At 48.0% G+C, this 18,321-nt stretch overlaps 1 protein-coding gene across 7 annotated transcripts in view; it reads left to right on the forward strand.

The window, feature by feature from the left end:
• Positions 1 to 18,321, forward strand: part of LOC105469368 (regulator of G protein signaling 9) — a 107,736-nt gene that overhangs the window by 24,455 nt on the left and 64,960 nt on the right. For all 7 annotated transcript variants that reach the window (XM_071083472.1, XM_071083471.1, XM_071083474.1 and 4 more), the window contains 6 exons: positions 7,503 to 7,599; positions 12,143 to 12,193; positions 13,610 to 13,716; positions 13,927 to 13,978; positions 14,242 to 14,300; positions 16,384 to 16,460. In XM_071083472.1, coding sequence (XP_070939573.1) covers positions 7,524 to 7,599; positions 12,143 to 12,193; positions 13,610 to 13,716; positions 13,927 to 13,978; positions 14,242 to 14,300; positions 16,384 to 16,460 — 422 coding nt within the window. In that variant the 5' untranslated portion in view covers positions 7,503 to 7,523. The remainder of the gene's footprint in view (positions 1 to 7,502; positions 7,600 to 12,142; positions 12,194 to 13,609; positions 13,717 to 13,926; positions 13,979 to 14,241; positions 14,301 to 16,383; positions 16,461 to 18,321) is intronic.

Raw genomic sequence — 18,321 nt, forward strand, 5'->3', positions numbered from 1 at the left:
GCACTCCAGCTTGGCAACAGAACGAGACTCCGTCTCAAAAAAAAAAAAAAAGAAAGAAAAAGAAAAAAAAGAAAATCTTGGCCAGGCGTGGTGGCTCACACCTGTAATCTCAGCACTTTGGGAGGCTGAGGCGGGCAGATCACAGGAGTTTGAGACCAGCCTGGGCAACATGGTGAAACCTCGTCTCTACTAAAATACAAAAAATTAGCGTGGGGTGCGTGCCTCTAGTCCTGGCTACTTGGGAGGCTGAGAGGCATGAGAATCGCTTGAGCCTGGGAGGTGGAGGTTACAGTGAGCCAAGATCACGCCACTACACTCCAGCTTAGGCTATGGAGTGAGTATCTGTCTCAAAAACAAACAAACAAACAAACAAAAGAAAATCAGGCACTTCTTGGGTACCATGGAGACCTGAGGTCACAGTTAGTGGAGAACTCCAGAAGGAGTCACTCCCGCAACCTGTCGGCTCCTTCGTTCCCTGGGCCACTCCCAGGAGCAGCAGCTCTACCTCCCAGCGCCCCGCAAACACCCTCCTGGGGTTGTCCCTTTGCTCCCCTCATTGCTGCTGGACCTACAGCTGACCCAGTGACCTCAGATGCCGCCAAGTCCTGACACTGCAGATGGCCGAGGACTATGGCTCTGAGTCCTTGTTCCAAAGACAATTCCGTGAGCCGAGAATGTATCCGTGCAGAGGAAGCTGACAGTCAGTTTTGCACTGGGAGTCCCTGGAGCTGCCTGGGTTCTGCACGCTGGCTGGCTCTGTGCTCAGAGTGGCCTCAGCTGTGTACCTGCCCTTGGCCCATTTCTCAAAATCATGGTTCAGCTGCAAATGCTGGTTTAGCAACAAAGATTGAAGTAGGGAATCTCACCCCTCAGCATCAAATTAGGACATGGTCCCACGCTCCTTGGGAAGGTGGGAGCCTTCCAGCTTCAGGCTGCCTGAGTGACAGGCGGCAGGTAGCATTTTTCCACTTCAGGACTCCCTTGAATGACCCGTCACCTTGAATGCACCTGGATCATTCTCTCTCTCTTTTAAAAACTTTTTTTTTTTTTTTTTTTTGAGACAGAGTCTCACTGTGTTACCCAGGCTGGAGTGCGGTGGCGTGATCTCAGTTCACTGCAACCTCCACCTCCCGGGTTCAAGTGATTCTGCTGCCTCAGCCTCCTGAGTAGCTGGGATTACAGGCATGTGCCATCACACCCGGCTAATTTTTGTGTTTTTTTGTAGAGATGGGGTTTCACCTTGTTGGCCAGGCTGGTGTCGAACTCCCGCCCTCAAATGATCTGTCTGCTTCACCCTCAAAGTGCAGGGATTACAGGCGTGAGCCACTGTGCCCGGCCTCTCTTTAAAAATTTTTTATTTTATTGCGGTAAGAACATTTAACATGAGATCTACCCTTTCAAAACTAAGTGCATAATACAATATTGTTGACTTGAGGTACAATGTTGTACAGTACATGTCTAGAATGTATTAATCTCATTTAACTGAAAGTTCTTTATGTCTGTTGAGTAGCAACTCCCCGTTTTCCATTCTCCCTGACCCCTGGCAACCACCATTCTGATATTTGATCTATGAATTCGTCTATTCTAGGTACTTCATGTAAGTGGAATCGTGTGGTATTTGTCCTTCTGTGACTGACCTATTTCACTCAGCATAATTAACCCCAGGTTCATCCATTTGCTTGCATATTGCAGAATTTCCTTCTTTTCAAAAGCCAAACAATGTTCTTTTGTATGCATAGAACACATTTTCTTTGTTCATCTGATAGTGGACACTTAGGTTATTTCCACATTTTGGCTAACGTGAATAGTGCTGCAGTGAACATGGGGGTGCAGGTATCTTTTGCAGAGCCTGATTTCAATTCTTTTGGATACATACCCAGAAGTGGTATTGTTGGATGCTGTGGTAGTTCTATTTTTAATTTTTCTGATGAACCTCCATACTGTTTTCCACAGCAGCTGCACCATTTTGCATTTCTACCAACAGTGCTCAGGGTTCCCATTTCAATCTCTTTCCATTTCTGAATTAAGAAACCTGAGTCCTTCTTATACCACCCCTCCCTTGGAGTGCAGCCGGGTCCTCACCATCTATGGAGATTCTGTTGGCCCTCTCTGCACTCTTTTTATGATCATCTCAGCCAGTCTGCAGTTGCTATTTTTTGGGGGGGTGGGCAGGGGGAGGAGGACAAGGGCTCCCTGTGTTTCCCGGGCTGGTTTTGAACTCCTGGGCTCAAGTGATCTTCCTGCCTCAGCCTTCCGGATAGCTGGGATTATAGGCATGAGCCACCATGTCTGACTTGCAATTGCTGTTTCATAAATACTTTGTGCACAGAATGATATGAAATACTTTGTATGCTTAATCTCATTTAGTCTTCACAATATCCCTATGATGAATGGTTTTGGTGTTTTTTTGTTTTTGTTTTTGTTTTTGTTTTGAGACAAGGTCTCACTGTTGTGCAGACTGGAGTGCAGTGATGTGATCTCGGCTCACTGCAACATCTGCCTCCTGGGTTCAAGGGATTCTCCCACCTCAGCCTCCCAAGTGGCTGGGACTATAGGCACCTGCCACCACACCTGGGTAATTTTTGTATTTTTGTCAGATATGGTGTTTCACCATGTTGACCAGGCTGGTCTTGGACTCCTGACCTCAAGTGATCCACCCACCTTGGCCTCCCAAAATGCTGAGATTACAGGCATGAGCCATCACACCGGGCCTGATACTATTGTAAGCTCTGTTTTACAGATAAATGAGTCCTAGTGAAATTTAGCAATTTACCTAAAGCCTCTAGCTTCTAAATTGGAGCAGAGATGTGAACTGAGCTTTCTCTGCATTCAGACTCCTAGCTTTCATATTAGTTAACTTTTTATTTTCATGTAACTGTCTGCTCAACTCTCTGAAGACTGGGTATATGTCTTTTACCTTGTATCCTTGCAGTACAGGGTTCTTAATACATGCTCCATAAATACCTATACTTATTTGCTTTGTTGACCTGGGTTTCTATTCCTGGGCACCTAAACACAACCCTGCATGCAAAGTTTCAAAATGTATTAGTATGAATGCTACTAATATTAGTAATTCTAACCATAGCAATGAACATATGTCTCTCCTGACACAGCATATACCATTATGCATACATAACATATATCTCTCCTTATAGAGCATTTTACATAATTCTAAGGGATTATAAAGCCACAAATTAATTAAATTCTAAGGTATTATAGAATCATTTAGTAGTCCACATACTATCATGGTGCCCATGTTATGGCAGAGAAAGGAGATTCAGAGAGGTTAAGTGAGTTGCCCAAGATCCTACAGTAAAGAGAGAAGGGAAATCCCACGGAGCCTGAGTGCTTTTTCTTTGGACCGCAAGCAAGTACCTTCAGATCACAAAAGGATTTTGTAAATTTTAATGAGCCAGTGTTGGGAGATGTTGTTTAATTCAATGCCAAGAGACTGATGATGGTGTAAGCAAGGTGGCTAAATGGAGGGGAGAGGGGAAACAGGTAAATGGATGAAATGTTTTACTTCGGGTAATGGTGGGAATGTGGACAGACTGGGTGTGAGAGCAGCCTTCCACGTGGATGTCCAGCTGCACGCAGCAGCCCAGACCTCAGGTGAGAGCCCTGGGCGTGAAGGCAGGAAAGGGCTTTGTTCCCCGCTGCTGGTTCACGTTCTGTGCTTCTGCTCCTGTGGCCCTTCCGCCTGGAACACCCTCACCCATGCTCCTTTTCTCTTTCTGCTTCCTAATACTTGCTAAACTTTGTAAAATTCAACCTAGGAAGCTGGGCGCAGTGGCTCATGCCTGTACTCCCGGTACTTTGGGAGGCCAAAGTGGGTGGATCATTTGAGATCAGGAGTTTGAGACCAGCCTGGCCAACATGGTAAAACCCTGTTTCTACTAAAAATACAAAAATTAGCTGGGCGTGATGGTGGGCACCTGTGATCCCAGCTACTCGAGAGGCTGAGGCAAGAGAATCGCTTGAACTCAGGAGGTGGAGATTGCAGTGAGCTGAGATCGCGCCACTGTACTCCAGCCTGAGCAACAGAGCAAGACTCAGTCTAAAAAAAAAAGAAAGAAAAATCAATCTAGGAGGAGTCCTTCCCTCCTGCCCAGCCCTAGGCACTGCTGTGTTCACATGACACCATAGACTCACCCTTGTCATTGCACATTGTGCATTATCCTGGAATATGCTTGCACTGGTCAGTGAGATCTTTGGGCTCAGGGACCACAGCTGCTTCTCTCTGGTTTCCCAGAGTCCATCATGACTGTGCCTGGATGTCGAATGACCAACTGACCATTGGCAAGTACATCTGGGACATGGGGAGTAGACAGCTTTCCCGTTAGTGAGGGCTTTTCTAGGGGAACATGAAGTTTGAAACCTCTGCACATGAAGCTTTGTCAGGGTCAGTAGCAAACACCGAATAACAAGAGAAACACCTGGGTTTTCTCTAGTCATCTTTGTTGACTAGTGTCAAACATCCAGTTTGTTTTAAAAAAAAATCCTTCAGGCTGGATGAGGTGGCTCACGACTATAATCTCAGCGCTTTGGGAGGCTGAGGCGGGTGGATCACTTGAGGTCAGGAGTTCAAGACCAGCCTGGCCAACATGGCGAAGCCCCGTCTCTACTAAAAATACAAAAATTGGCTGGGCGTGGTGCCATGTGTCTGTAATCCCAGCCACTCGGGAGACTGAGGCAAGACAGTTGCTTGAGCCCAGGAAGTGACAGTTGCAGTGAGCCAAGTTCGTGCCACTGTGCTCCAGCCTGGGTGACAGAGGGAGACCTGCCTCAAAAAATAAAATAAAAATAAATCCTTCAGTTGATATTATTTCCATTTGATTTTTTCTTTTTTTTTTTTTTTGAGACGGAGTCTAGCTCTGTTGCCCAGGCTGGAGTGCAATGGCCGGATCTCAGCTCACTGCAAGCCCCGCCTCCCGGGTTCACGCCATTCTCCTGCCTCAGCCTCCCGAGTAGCTGGGAGTACAGGCACCCGCCACCTCGCCCGGCTAATTTTTTTTGTATTTTTTTTTTTAGTAGAGACGGGGTTTCACCATGTTAGCCAGGATGGTCTCGATCTCCTGAACTCGTGATCCGCCCGTCTTGGCCTCCCAAAGTGCTGGGATTACAGGCTTGAGCCACCGCGCCCGGCCTGATTTTTTCAAGTGGGAAATAATTTTTAGTAATAAAAATGAATAAAAACAACTCTAAAGATAGTCAGGGCTGTCGTTGTGGCTGCCTTCCTGCAGTTTAGGCTTCCTCGGACAGTTTCTTGATTCTCTTTAGCTTCAACTCTCCCTGACATTCATGGCTCTAATTCATGTCTCTGACCCTGTCTCTTCTGAACCTGGGGCAGTCATTTCCAATCACCTCCCAGACGTTGTGGGAATCTCAGCAGCCACTTGCAGTCGACCTGCCAAGGCAGATGCCTTTGCTTTCAGAAGTGGCTTCTTCTTTTGCATTTTCTGGTTTGGTAACTGGTAACTCTGGTCGCATAAGTTCCAAACCTTGGCATTATTCTGTGTCACCCTCAGTGAACTACTCAGTCACTTGCAAATACAGTTTATTTTTGCTATTCTAGGGCTCTGAAAGTCATGCCTCCTTACCATCTTCCTGGCCACTGCCTCATTTATTTATTAATTCACACATCACCTGCTTACTGGGTACTACCTCTGTGCCAGGCACGCTTCCTGACACTTGACATCCGGCCGCAAACAACAACAGACAAAGACCCCTAGGAAGAGCTTACTTTCCAGGAGCAAAGGGAGATGCACCATCAACAATGTAATAACTAGGTCAATTATTTTGTATGTTTGAAGAACACGCATGCTCTTGAGAAATGGAGCAGGGGGTCAGGAATGCCAAGGGTGGAGTTCAGGGTTGCAGCTTTAGGAATGGTCAGGGTGGGCCTCCTGAGACCATCAGAAGGGGAAGGAGGTGAGGAGGGAGCCAAATTGGTCTCTTGGGAAGACTGGCCCAGGTAGAGGGAACAGCCAGAGCATGGGACCCACCCAAGGCTGGCCGGGAGTGTCCTTGGTATGGCTGGGGGAAGGAAGGTGGCCAGTGTGGCTGGATCAGAGGGAGCTGGTGGGGAGTGGTAGGAAAGAAGTCAGAGAGGAAGGAGGTCCCGAACATGTAGACCAGTAGGGAAACTTTATCATTTACTCGGTGTCAAGTGGCCCTTGCAGTGGAACAGTCACGCAGAAGAGTGACATATTCTAAAATAATGGAAAGCCCATCTGCCTGCTCTGCTGAGAGTACGAAGAGTGGGAGTGCTAAGGGTTGAAGCGCTGTCATTTCTTTTCTTTTTGTAAAAAGAGACAGGGTCTGGCTCTGTCACCCAGGCTGAGTGCAGTGGTGCGATCATAGCTCACTGTAGCCTGGAATTCCTGGGCTCAAGTGATCCTCCTGCCTCAGTCTCCCAAGTAGCTGGGAACTACAGGCATGTGCCACCATGCCCAGATAATTTTTAAGTTTTTTGTAGAGGCAAGACCTCACTATGTTGCCCGGGCAGGTCAGAAACTCCTGGACTCAAGCGATCCTCCCACCTCTGCCTCCCAGAATTTGGGATTACAGGCGTGAGCCACTGTGCCTGGTCACTGTTGTTTCTTACCTGGGCTGTATGCAATAGCTTTGAAGAGGTCACTGCACTTTTCTCTACCTCTGCAAACTTCTTCGTACTTCTTACTTCATGTTCTTCTCTCTGTCATGGGCCACGTTTCCAAAATGCTCTCCAGGAACAGTCACTGGAACAAAATCCACACTGCAGGGGTGGCTTTGAGGTCCATGTGATCTGGCCTCTACTGGCTATTCCAGCTGCAACTCCTGCTGTTTTCTGTTCCACTAACCCTGGGAGCTGTCATCCTTCCACGCCTTTGCCCATGGTGTTCTATCACTTTCTGTCCAGCAAAATCCTTTCTTTTTTTTTTTTTTTTTGAGACAGTCTTGCTTTGTTGCCCAGGCTGGAGTGCAGTGGCACGATCTCGGCTCACTGCAAGCTCCGCCTCCCGGGTTCACGCCATTCTCCTGCCTCAACCTCCAGAGTAGCTGGGACTACAGGTGCCCGCCACCACGTCTGGCTAATTTTTTTGTCTTTTTTGGTAGAGACAGGGTTTCACCATGTTAGCCAGGATGGTCTCGATCTCCTGACCTCGTGATCCGCCCGCCTCGGCCTCCCAAAGTGCTGGGATTACAGGCGTGAGCCACCGCGCCCGGCCCAGCAAAATCCTTTCTCGTTAAGCTCCATCTTTCCTTAAAGCCACCCCAGAATCTCCCAGTCAGGATGAATGTGCGAGTCTTCACACGCAGGGATGGGATCTGTGGCTGTGGAGCACACCTTAGTCCTGGCTGCATTAGAGTCACTCAGTGCCCACCTGGCTCCTGTACCAGATGGGGAACCCCGGTGTCTGCCTTTGCGTTTTGAGATCCCTCTCAGTGCAGTGGAAATGGCCCTGCACAACTTTCAAAATTGTTCTCATCAGTCGGCTTTTTCCCCTTCTGTCTTACAGATTGAAGCGCTCGTGAAGGACATGCAGAACCCAGAGACAGGGGTCCGAATGCAGAACCAGAGGGTCCTGGTCACCAGCGTTCCTCATGCCATGACAGGTGATGTAGCTTGCACTTTAGCCTTGGCCTGGAATAGACCCCAGAGGCCCAATACGGCCCACCTCCTGTATTTGTAAAAAACTTTATTTCTAAATAAAGTTTTATTGGAACATATCCATGTTCACTCATTTACATATTATCTATGGCTGCTCTTACACTACAATGGCAGAGTTAAAATATATAGTTGTGGACAGGCACAGTGGCTCACATCTATAATCCCAGCACTTTGGGAGGCCAAGGCAGGTGGATCACCTGAGGTCAGGAGTTCGAGACCAGCCTGACCAATATGGGGAAACCCCATCTCTACTAAAAATACAGAAATTAGCCAGGCGTAGTGGTGCATGCCTGTCATCCCAGCTACTTGGGAGGCTGAGGCATGAGAATCGCTTGAACCTGGGAGGCGGAGGTTGCAGTGAGCCAAGATCGCACCACTGCACTCCAGCCTGGATGACAGAACAAGACTCCCACAAAGCTGAAATGTTTATTTACTATCTAGCGCTCTGCAGAGTACATTTGCTGACTCCTGGACTAAAGTCTTCCTCTGAGGAAGGGGTCAGGAGGGAGAAAAGGACTCAACAGGTCATTTCCTGAAGCCATTCCTCCCAGAAGTTCATTTTAGAAACCTTCACTGTCATTTTTTGTTTGTTGTTTTGTTTGCTTTGTTTTAATGAAACCAAGTAGCAGAAAAAAAAAAAATACTATTTAGCAGAAAAAAGTTGGCCTTTGTTTTGCTCCACCTTCTACCTTCTAATTCATTTCAGGCCCTTCTCAACTGCCCTTTCGGGGTGATGCCACTGTCTCCTCTCTCTGTGTGTGTGTGGGGGGGTGACATGCCTGCAGAGCATCATTTGGGGATATTGGCAAGAGGGGCTGGACACCAAACGAGGAGAGCATTTTGGTTAATGTGTTACCTGTTTTCTGATCTTGATTTTGCAGTAAAGACAATGTTTCATACTTAGGTGTATTGCCTGCAGAAGCAGACGGCTTCTCATAGCCCAAGCCAGGGTCTCACCACTGCTGTGCCTCCCTCTATGCCACCCCTGACTTGACTATTTTTTTTTCACTCAAGGTGCCCTAGTCTTTGCAGAGACAAGCTGGCTCACAGCCTCCCCTTTCCCTTTCTGACTGCTTAGAAGAAAGGATGCCCCCACCAGCAATGTGTCACTCAGGTTTCCTTGCGTGCAAGCAACAGAAGACCCATTCTTTTGTTGGAGCAAAAGGGGAATTAATTGAAACGCTATAGAGCAGCTCATGGAGTGAAAGGAAACATTGACAAGCCAGACTTTGGAAAGGCTAAGAACCAGAGTAGCTCTGGGCACCCAAAGAGTGGAAACAGTGGGCAGACTTTTCAGGGTGCCTTTGCATCCCCCATCACCTCACATGCAGCTGGGACAATTTTTCCTGAAGGCATCCCTGACCCTGTCCCCCTCCCTGCCTCTGATTGTCATTAATTTTGGCCTGAATTCTCCACTGGACTGGGGCCCTTCGAGGGAAAGTATCTTGTCTTGCTCATCTGGGTAACCCCAATGCTTAGCAGAGCTGTGTTTGTAACAGATGGTTAGTAAAAGTTTATTGAATGCGTGAGTCACTTCTTGTCTGTCATTGTGTGGAGAGTGCAGGATTAAATCCTTCAGGTGTCTTTTCTAGCTATAGCCCTGGTCTCAGTTTACTCTCTCCATTGTTTTGTTTGTTTGTTTGTTTGTTTGTTTTGAGACAGGGTCTCATGCTGCCTTCCAGGCTGGAGTGCAGTAATGCAATTATGGCTCACTGCAGGCTTGACCTGCTGGGCTCAAGTGATCCTCCTGCCTCGGTTTTCCAAAGTGCTGGGATTGCCAGCTCAAGTCTCCACAGCTGGCCAGTTTTCTCATTTTTAATGCAAGAATAGCAATCCCTCCCTAAGGGAACGAGTGCAGGAAGGAAGTGAGAGACTGATGTGCAGGTGCTGGGTGTGCAGTGGGTGCTGGATGGTGGTGGTAGCTAGTGCTTGCCCATGCATTGTCTGTTAACACCCACAATAAAGTTAAGGGTAGATATGACTGCCCACTTTTTGCACATGGGGCTATGGAGACCAAAGAGTTTCAGCAACTTGCCTTCATGTCCTTAAGCTCATTTCATGAGTGAGCTTGAATTTCAGCCCAGCAATGTGACTCCAGAGTCCATATATATGTATATATTTGTTTATTTATTTTTAATTTTTACTTTTATTTATTTATTTTGTTTGAGACAGGCTCTTGCTCTGTTGCTCAGGCTGGAGTGCAGTGGTGCTATCTTGGCTCATTGCAGCTTCTGCCTCCTGGGTTCTAGCGATTCTCGTGCCCCAGCTCTGAAGTAGCTAGGATTATAGGCGCCCACCACCACACCCAGCTAATTTTTGTATTTTTAGTAGAGATGGGGTTTCACCATGTTGGTCAGGCTGATCTCGAACTCCTGACCTCAGGTGATCTGCCCGCTTTGACCTCCCAAAGCGCTGGGATTACAGGCATGAGCCACCACGCCCAGCCCAGAGTCCATATTCTTATCCACTGTCAGTGTGCACCAGCTGCTTTCCTTCCTTGTGCATGGGGCACACTTGGTTCCTGGATTTGGGCGAGGTTGCCCATCCTGCCATGTTTTTCCTTGTTCCTCCTGCACAGGTGAATTCCAGCTGCTGTAGAAACAACACAGGGAGAAGCCCTGGTCCTGCAACATCAGCACCGATAAAAACAAATTATTTAACTTCTTGGACGGCAGGCGTCCCAGGGCTTCCTCGGGACAAAGGTGACTGATGGGGGAGCCTGAGCAGTCTGCCATGCTGTCAGCACAGACTGTGTGGTACAGAGGCTGGTGGCACCATAATCTCATTTGATCTATTTCGGGAGGCAGTCAAGTGGATGAGAAAGCCCTCAGCTCCTCGGTGGAGAGAGCTAATCAGTCTGATGTCTGCCTGGGTCTGTCTCTCTGCCTGCGCAACACTGTGTAGCATTTAAAGAGAGAGACTTGGTGTGGAAAGTCTAAACACCTAGTCCTAGTATTTTAAGTAGGAGTTTAGATGAAGGATTTTGCTTTTGAACAGCCAACCAGGAGTGAATGATGCTAAGAACAACAGAAGTAGAACCATGGAAAGCCACGATGGTGTGCATGCGGACACTGACAGAGATCATGGCTGGACATTTGTGTCCTAGTGTGTGGGCATGAAGGGAAGAACTGCAGGTTGTCTATACCCACTCATGATCATAGGCAGGCAATTATGCCCAGAGAGTGTGTATGTGGGTCATAAGAAGAAATGTCCCTGCACCACCTCCGAGGAGGGAAGTATCATTGGCAATTATCCAGACATAAAAACACAGGCAGTGGGGTCTCAATCCTGGCCCTCTTCTTTGGTGTGTTTTGTGGGCCTGTTCCCATGCAGACAGGTTTCCAGCTTAGCCTTTGGAAAGCAGGCTAAGATTGCTGGAAATGTGACCACTGGCGTCTGCATGACGGCCTCTGTGATGGGGTGCTTCGTTCCAGGGCACCTTGTCTATCTTCTGAGATGCTCTTACCTTGTGCCTAGAAGGCGTACCTTCTGCTTGTGAGGCCAGAGGGCCCAGGCTGAGGAAAGGGGCTCAGAGCTTCTGTGGGGGTGTATGGCACCTCTGGGCTTGTTGATGGAACTTGGCTTGCCTTGACCCTTAGACAGATCTGAATCCTTGAGGGGAGTGGGTGGGTGGGACAGGTGCACGGGTGCACATTCTCTCCTGCCTCCAAGCCTGTATCTCCTGCTGACATTCTCTCCTGGCCTCCAAGCCTGCATCTCCTGCTGTTTTTCATGCCAGTTTTTCACGTTCTTTTTTTTTTTTGGCGTGTGTGTGTTGTTCCCAAGCCAGCCCCTAAGATATGCCAGGCCTGGGGCGAGGGTACACATGGAGCCTTCATTCCATCATCTAAAGTTATAAATCAACTAGGATAGGTCCCATCTTCCTACCCTGACAAAAGTACCTTCACAACGTCATGGAAGGCCAGGTTCAAGTTTAGAATTTTGTGACTCGTCGGAGTTCTGCCTGGGAACTTGGGGAGATGGAGAGCCAGCCCCAGCCCCCAGCCTGTCCTCTTCCCATCCCTGGGTCTGTTTTACTCCCATGAGTCCTAGCTTGGTCCAGAGCCCTGCAAACGACTTGCCTCGGGTCTGCTTTGTGTGTGTATGTGTGTGTATGTGTGTGTGTGTGTGTATTTAGACTTAGTCTGTTTACTATCTAGTTAGTGAATAATAGTCCATGCACAAGTTACTGTCAAGTAAAAGGTCAATACGATAAGAGACGATAAAGATGAAGTGTGTGTGGGTGGGGGCCGGGCCAGGCGGTGCGGTGTTAAGTTGCACATCTGCTGGAGTGAGATCATGGATAGCCTTGAATTACAGGCTGCAGAGTTGGGACTGAACATGATGGGGTGGGGGTTTCTGAAGGTTCTGAGCAAAGAGGAATGAAATTGCAGCTGAACAGGAAGGAGACCAGTCAGGCAACAGCGTGGAGGAGCAGGGATATGTCAGGAGGCTATGACGATAACCGCAAACGTCTCTGTTTTGCAGGAAGTGATGTTCTGCAATGGATCGTCCAGCGGCTTTGGATCTCCAATCTGGGTGAGAGCTCATCTGGCAGTCAGTTATCCAGGACAGCTGTGTGTACAGCACCATGGGAGAAACTAAATAGAGACTTAGCCTGTGTTTCTGAGAAATTTGCATTTTAATTGGAGGGTCATGACCTTTGAGTGTAAAACTGCCAGAATCAAAAGCAAAGGCAGGATAATTTGGGGACAAAAGAGTTATTTTATACCAAATATTTAGAGCATACATAACAGGGATAAGTGGGGAGGACTCAGTCAAGAAAGTCCTGGAGGGGGTGCTGTGTGTAGCTGGTCTTGAAAGAAGTGATGCTTGTGAAGTGGTGAAGAGGAGCTCTGAGGGTCTTCCTATAAAGGGACACTAGCAAGAACAATGGTGTAGAAATGGAATGAGCGGAAAGTGGAGGCGCGACAAGAGAGATTGAGAGTCATGGCTCCAGATGGCTATAGAGGGTGGCAGAGGGGTGGAAGAGCACCTGAAGATCTGGGAGATAGGCAATAGGTAGCCACAGACAATTTTCCAGCATGGCAGTGTGCATGATACTCGTATTTCAACTAGGGTGCCTGGCAGCAATTTAGAAGATGGATTGGAGCAGAAAGAAACTGGAGGGGATTTCACACTAGAAAATAGGCTGTTGGTACAATGAGGCATACAACTTTAGGACTCGGTCTTTGACGGAGGGAGCGAGACCTGGAGAGGGAGGGTTGGGGAGGAGGTCTTCCCACACCTTGGAGGCTGAGCTATGGGATGGGGAGATGGGTTGAGTCCTTGGCTGGGGGTCCCTGCAGGAATGGAGGGATGGAATCCCCTCCAGAGGATGGAAAGACATCTGCTTTCATTGGTGCTTTGGAGAAAGAACCAAAGAAGTTTGTCCTTTAATTGATATAATTGATAAACAAGGCTGTGCTTCCAAATAAACTGGAGCAGGGTAGGAATTAAAGTGAAATGGGAAGGAGAGGACCTGGGATCAGGTAGAGGTGAGCTTGGGATAGAAGTTGGCAATAAACATGGTGCTCCTCGCTCATTCTTTGAGTGACAAAGTGTCCGTTGGTCCAACAGAGACATTTTCTTCCCAGTCCTGTGACCTTTCCCAGACCCAATGGGCCTACAGAGGCTTTTCTAGGCCTTCCTTAACCATCACCCGCTGCAGCAGACCACCTGTGGGTTCTGTTAACATCCAGGTTTCCTAGTTCCCGTCCAGACTTACTGAGTTGTCATTCCTTAGGATAGGACCTGGGAGGTCCTCCTTTTAGCGTGCAACCCAGCTGATGCTTGTCCACAGCCAAGTTCAGGAACCAGTGTCCTCACTGCTCATGAGATGCAGTGCTGCTAGGAGGGGGTACCTGTCCTGGAGTTTGGGGTGCCGTGGAGGCCAGCAATGAGCTCCTGTCTCAGCCCTGCTCTTAACATCCGTGTCTGAACTGCTTTTCCCAGAGGCACAGAACTTGGGCAACTTTATTGTCAGGTATGGCTACATTTACCCCCTGCAAGACCCCAAGAATCTCGTTCTCAAGCCTGATGGCAGCCTCTACCGATTTCAGGTGAGTCTTGGCCTTGACCTTGGCTGTTCATATAGGGTTGATCTCATTTGAAAAGATCTCATTTGTAAAGGTCGGGTTCATAGTTTCACAGATCAGGACTTCAGAAACGGTGGAGGGGGCTAAGGTGGTTCGATTTCTTTAGTCACAGGGTTGGGGTCCATTGAGTCACAATCCAGTATTAAAGTGTGGTTTCCCTGGTTTCTTTTGCAGACACCGTATTTCTGGCCCACCCAGCAGTGGCCAGCTGAAGATACCGATTACGGTAAATACTTCAGTCCCAGCTATGCCTTTGGTAGTGCTTAACATGCTGCTTATTTACTTGCAGCATTTTGGTGACATTTGTCTTGCTGTCATCATGACCTTTATGTCAGTCCGCATCTGCACTGGGCATGTCCCCAGGGGCAAGGGACTGGGTGTGCTGAGCGTTCTCTCCCCCACTCTGAGCACAGCAGCCTCAGGCTTAGGGAGGCTGCAGATGGGGTTCTGAAAGATGATGATGGAAAATGTCATTGCTTTCTTTTCCAGCCATCTATCTGGCCAAGCGAAATATCAAGAAGAAAGGAATTTTGGAAGAATATGAAAAGGTATGGAGGTGCTTTTAAGTACAGGTTATTATAATTGAGTGGAATATAGTTTTGAGCTGTACTTTCCTCATTCTCACATCACTACATTCATATGCGCCCTCATGATCCATCCATCCAGCCAGCTAGCCATCCTTTTACTAATTAGAAGCAGCTAACTGAAGTAAATTCTTTCCCATGTCTAACTTTAGTTTCTCTTGCTGTAATTTAAACCCTTGCCTCAGTGGCTACTGGGCACATGGTGGCTCCCCCCTTCCTTTTGCCATCCCAAAACAATGTGACATAATTAATATGTACTCTAATGGACAACCCTTGGTTAACAGATTTGAACTTGAATTTTTTTTTTTTTTTTTAAGACAAAGTCTTGCTCTGTTGCCCAGGCTAAAGTACAGTGGCATGATCTCAGCTCACTGCAACCTCCACCTCCCGGGTTCAAGCGATTCTCCTGCCTTAGCCTCCCGAGTAGCTGGGATTACAGGCATGTGCCACCATGCCTGGCTAATTTTTGTATTTTTAATAGAGATGTGGTTTCACCATGTTGGCCAGCCTAGTCTCGAACTTCTGACCTCAAGTGATCTGCCTGCCTCAGCCTCTCAAAGTGCTGGGATTACAGGCGTGAGCCATCGTGCCTGGCCCGAACTTCAATTTATGATGGGAAAACAATCTGTATAGACTGTTGTACTGTATAGACTTTTGTTTTAGGCTGGGTGAGTCCAATTTCCCAAAGAACATATGCTAGCCCTCAAAAGGCTAGAATTTCTGGGCAGAGGGTGAAAATCTTGCTGTGTTCTTTTACTTATTTGTTTATTTATTTATTTTTGTGACAACATCTTGCTCCATAACCCAGGCTGTAGTGCAGTGGTGCAGTCTCGGCTCACTGCAACTTCTGTCTCCTGGGCTCAAGCCTCAGCCTCCGTAGCAGCTAGGACTACAGGGGCACACCGCCACACCCAGCTAATTTTCGTATTTTTTTGTAGAGACAGGGGGCCCAGGCTAGTCTCAAATTCCTGGGCTCAAGTGATCCGCCTACCTCAGCCTCCCAAAGTGCTGGGATTACAGGAGTGAGCCACCATGTTAGGCCATGTGTTTTTATTCTTACAGGCATGTTTTCAGAAAGGCCGGCTTATCTTTGGTTTATCTTAGGGTTTATTTTTGTGAATTTGTGATGCTCTGTTGCTGAATAGTGAGTTTCCAGGTTAGGTGCGGTGGCTCACGCCTGTAATCCCAGCATTTTGGGAGGCCAAGATGGGAGGATCACTTGAGGCCAGGAGTTCAAGACCAGCCTGGCAACATAGTGAGACCCTATCTCTACGAAAGGTTAAAAAATTAGCCAGGTGTGGTTGCATGTACAGGTAGTCCTAGCTACTGAGGCAGGAGAATGGCTTGAGCCCAGCACTTTGAGGTTGCAGTGAGCTATGATTGTGTCACTGTACTCCAGCCTGGGCAACAGAGTGAGACCCTGTCTCAGAAAAAAAAAAAAAAGATTTTCAAATTCTTTTTCTTCTTTGATTCTTTCTTCCTAATCAGATTTGGGATCTATTTATTTATTTATTTATTTGAGACAGAGTCTCGCTCTGTCCCCCAGGCTGGAGTCCAGTGGCGCGATCTCGGCTCACTGCAAGCTCTGCCTCCCTGGTTCACGCCATTCTCCTGCCTCAGCCTCCCGAGTAGCTGGGACTACAGGTGCCCGCCACTACGCCCGGCTAATTTTTTGTATTCTTTTTAGTAGAGACCGGGTTTCACCATGTTAGCCAGGTTGGTCTCAATCTCCTGACCTTGTGATCTGCCTACCTTGGCCTCCCAAAGTGCTGGGATTACAGGCGTGAGCCACCGCGCCCGGCCGGGATACATTTATTTTTACAAAAGCAAAAAAGAGCAATAAAAGTGAGGCTTCTTGTGAAAGCGTTTTGAGAATTCAGCTGCTCTTTGAGTGAACACCGGGGTAAAACCAGCTCAGACACCATCAGGCTGGGTCCATGGTTGCCATGAGCCAGGGGTGTGCCCTTGTTAACTTAGAGTTTGTTGCCCTGTGGCACATGGCATATGTCTTGGGGCTTACTGTTCTCATTTTGTTTTTCTTCTCCAGGAAAATTACAATTTCTTGAACCAAAAAATGAACTATAAGTGGGACTTTGTCATTATGCAGGCCAAAGAGCAGTACAGGTGAGTGAAAGGAGACCATGCTTGTCCTCTTGGTGTCTTTCCTCCCTCTCTTCCTTCTTTGTTTCTTTTTATTTATTTTATTTTATTTTTTATTTATTTATTTTTTGAGACAGAATCTTGCTCTGTTGCCCAGCCTAGAGTCCAGTGGCGTGATCTTGGCTCACTGCAACCTCCACCTCCTGGGTTCAAGTGGTTCTTCTCCCTTGCCTCCCAAGTAGCTGAGATTACAGGCGCCCACCACCATGCCCAGCTAATTTTTGTTTATTATTATTATTATTATTATTATTATTATTATTATTTGTATTTTTAGTAGAGATGGGGTTTCACCACGTTGGCTAGGCTGGTCTCGAAGTCCTGACCTCATGATCGGCCTGCCTCAGACTCCCGAAGTGCTGGGATTACAGGCGTGAACCGCTGCACCTGGACTCTTTCCTTTTATTAAAATAAACTTGTTTTTGAGCATTTGTGTGCCTAACACTGGGCTGGGCAGGGGGAATAAAAAGACACAGTCTCACAGGTCAGGCAGATGAAGGAATAGGCTATGGTGCTGCTGCGAGATGAGGACCACCTGGCTGGGGTTTTCAGAAGGAGTCGTAGAAATGACATTGAACCCGGGGAATGCATAGGAGGGGTCCAGGTGAAGGGTGGCAGTTGTAGAGGAAGAGGAGAGGTGTGGTGGCAGGAAGGGGCTCCCAGCAGGCAGAACCAGAGCCTGGAGGCAGGAGTGTGCCCACTGCAAGCAGTTCCTTACAGGTGCATCTGAGAGTGCAAAGTGTGAAACTGGCAGAAGTTAGCAGGATGTGAACTCGAGATGTTAGCAAGAGCGGATTGTGAGAGGGCTTTGTGCTGAGGGCCACAGGGAGCCATAGAATGATGTTTAAGCAGGGGAGGGATACACAGTGATCAGATTCGTGTGTCAGAACCACGCCTCGCTCACTTGCATTTGCCTGTTGCCATATCAGAACTGGAACTGGAAGTCCCCTCCAGGGCTCTGCCTTAACGAGAGCCGGATGCAGATATTGGGGACAGGGAGTGGTAGGGAGAGGGTGTCTGTCATGACAAGGTTAGACTATCATAACAAACAGCCCCCGACTCTCAGGGGCTGGAAACCATAAGGTCCATTTCTTGCTGGTGCTCCCCATCCACTGTGGGGCAGCTGGGACCCTGACATGCTTTCCCCACCTCCAGGTCCCATGCAGAAGAAGCAGCACCATCTGGGCTTTGTGCGTTGCTTAGCAGGGACAGGGATTTCCTGTGTGTATCAGAGCAGCACTGTCATCCTGCTCATGAGTCACAAGGCAAAGCAGGTCAACTTCAAAGGTTGGTGGGTGGGGACATAGAATCCTACCAGGTGCCTGAGAAGAGGGACAGCTGGGAACATCTGGTGACCCGCACCGGTGATTACCAAAAGCGATGATCCCCCGGTCCGACCTCACTCACTGTGACAGTCCTGGATCCAGGAAGGTCTAGACTTGCTGGTGCTTAGCTGGGCTGGATGGGGAAGACCTGATTCTCACCCAGCAGCCTAGGTATTGGAATAGTGATGAACACTATTTACGGGACAGCTGGTCCAGGAAAAATAGATTCTTATGGCAGAATAGCTTTATTGCCCTGCATGGTGGAAATTATGTTCTTAGGGTTTAGAACCAGGTAGAACATCAGTGAGAGAGCCGCCACTACTTGTTAGCCACAAACATGTTTTTACCTGGGCACGTTTGAGGCGAAACAACATGGCTTATCTTTAATCACTTACATTTGTTCATAAAGCTTCATGTGGTGAGTTTTTGGGTACTGTCTCACTTTATGTTGGTGTGGGGAAATACCATAGTAATTATTGTCACCCTGCATTTCTACAAATGGG

The sequence above is a fragment of the Macaca nemestrina genome, chromosome 17 (genome assembly GCF_043159975.1).
Source record: "Macaca nemestrina isolate mMacNem1 chromosome 17, mMacNem.hap1, whole genome shotgun sequence".
Taxonomy (NCBI): Eukaryota; Metazoa; Chordata; class Mammalia; order Primates; family Cercopithecidae; genus Macaca; species Macaca nemestrina.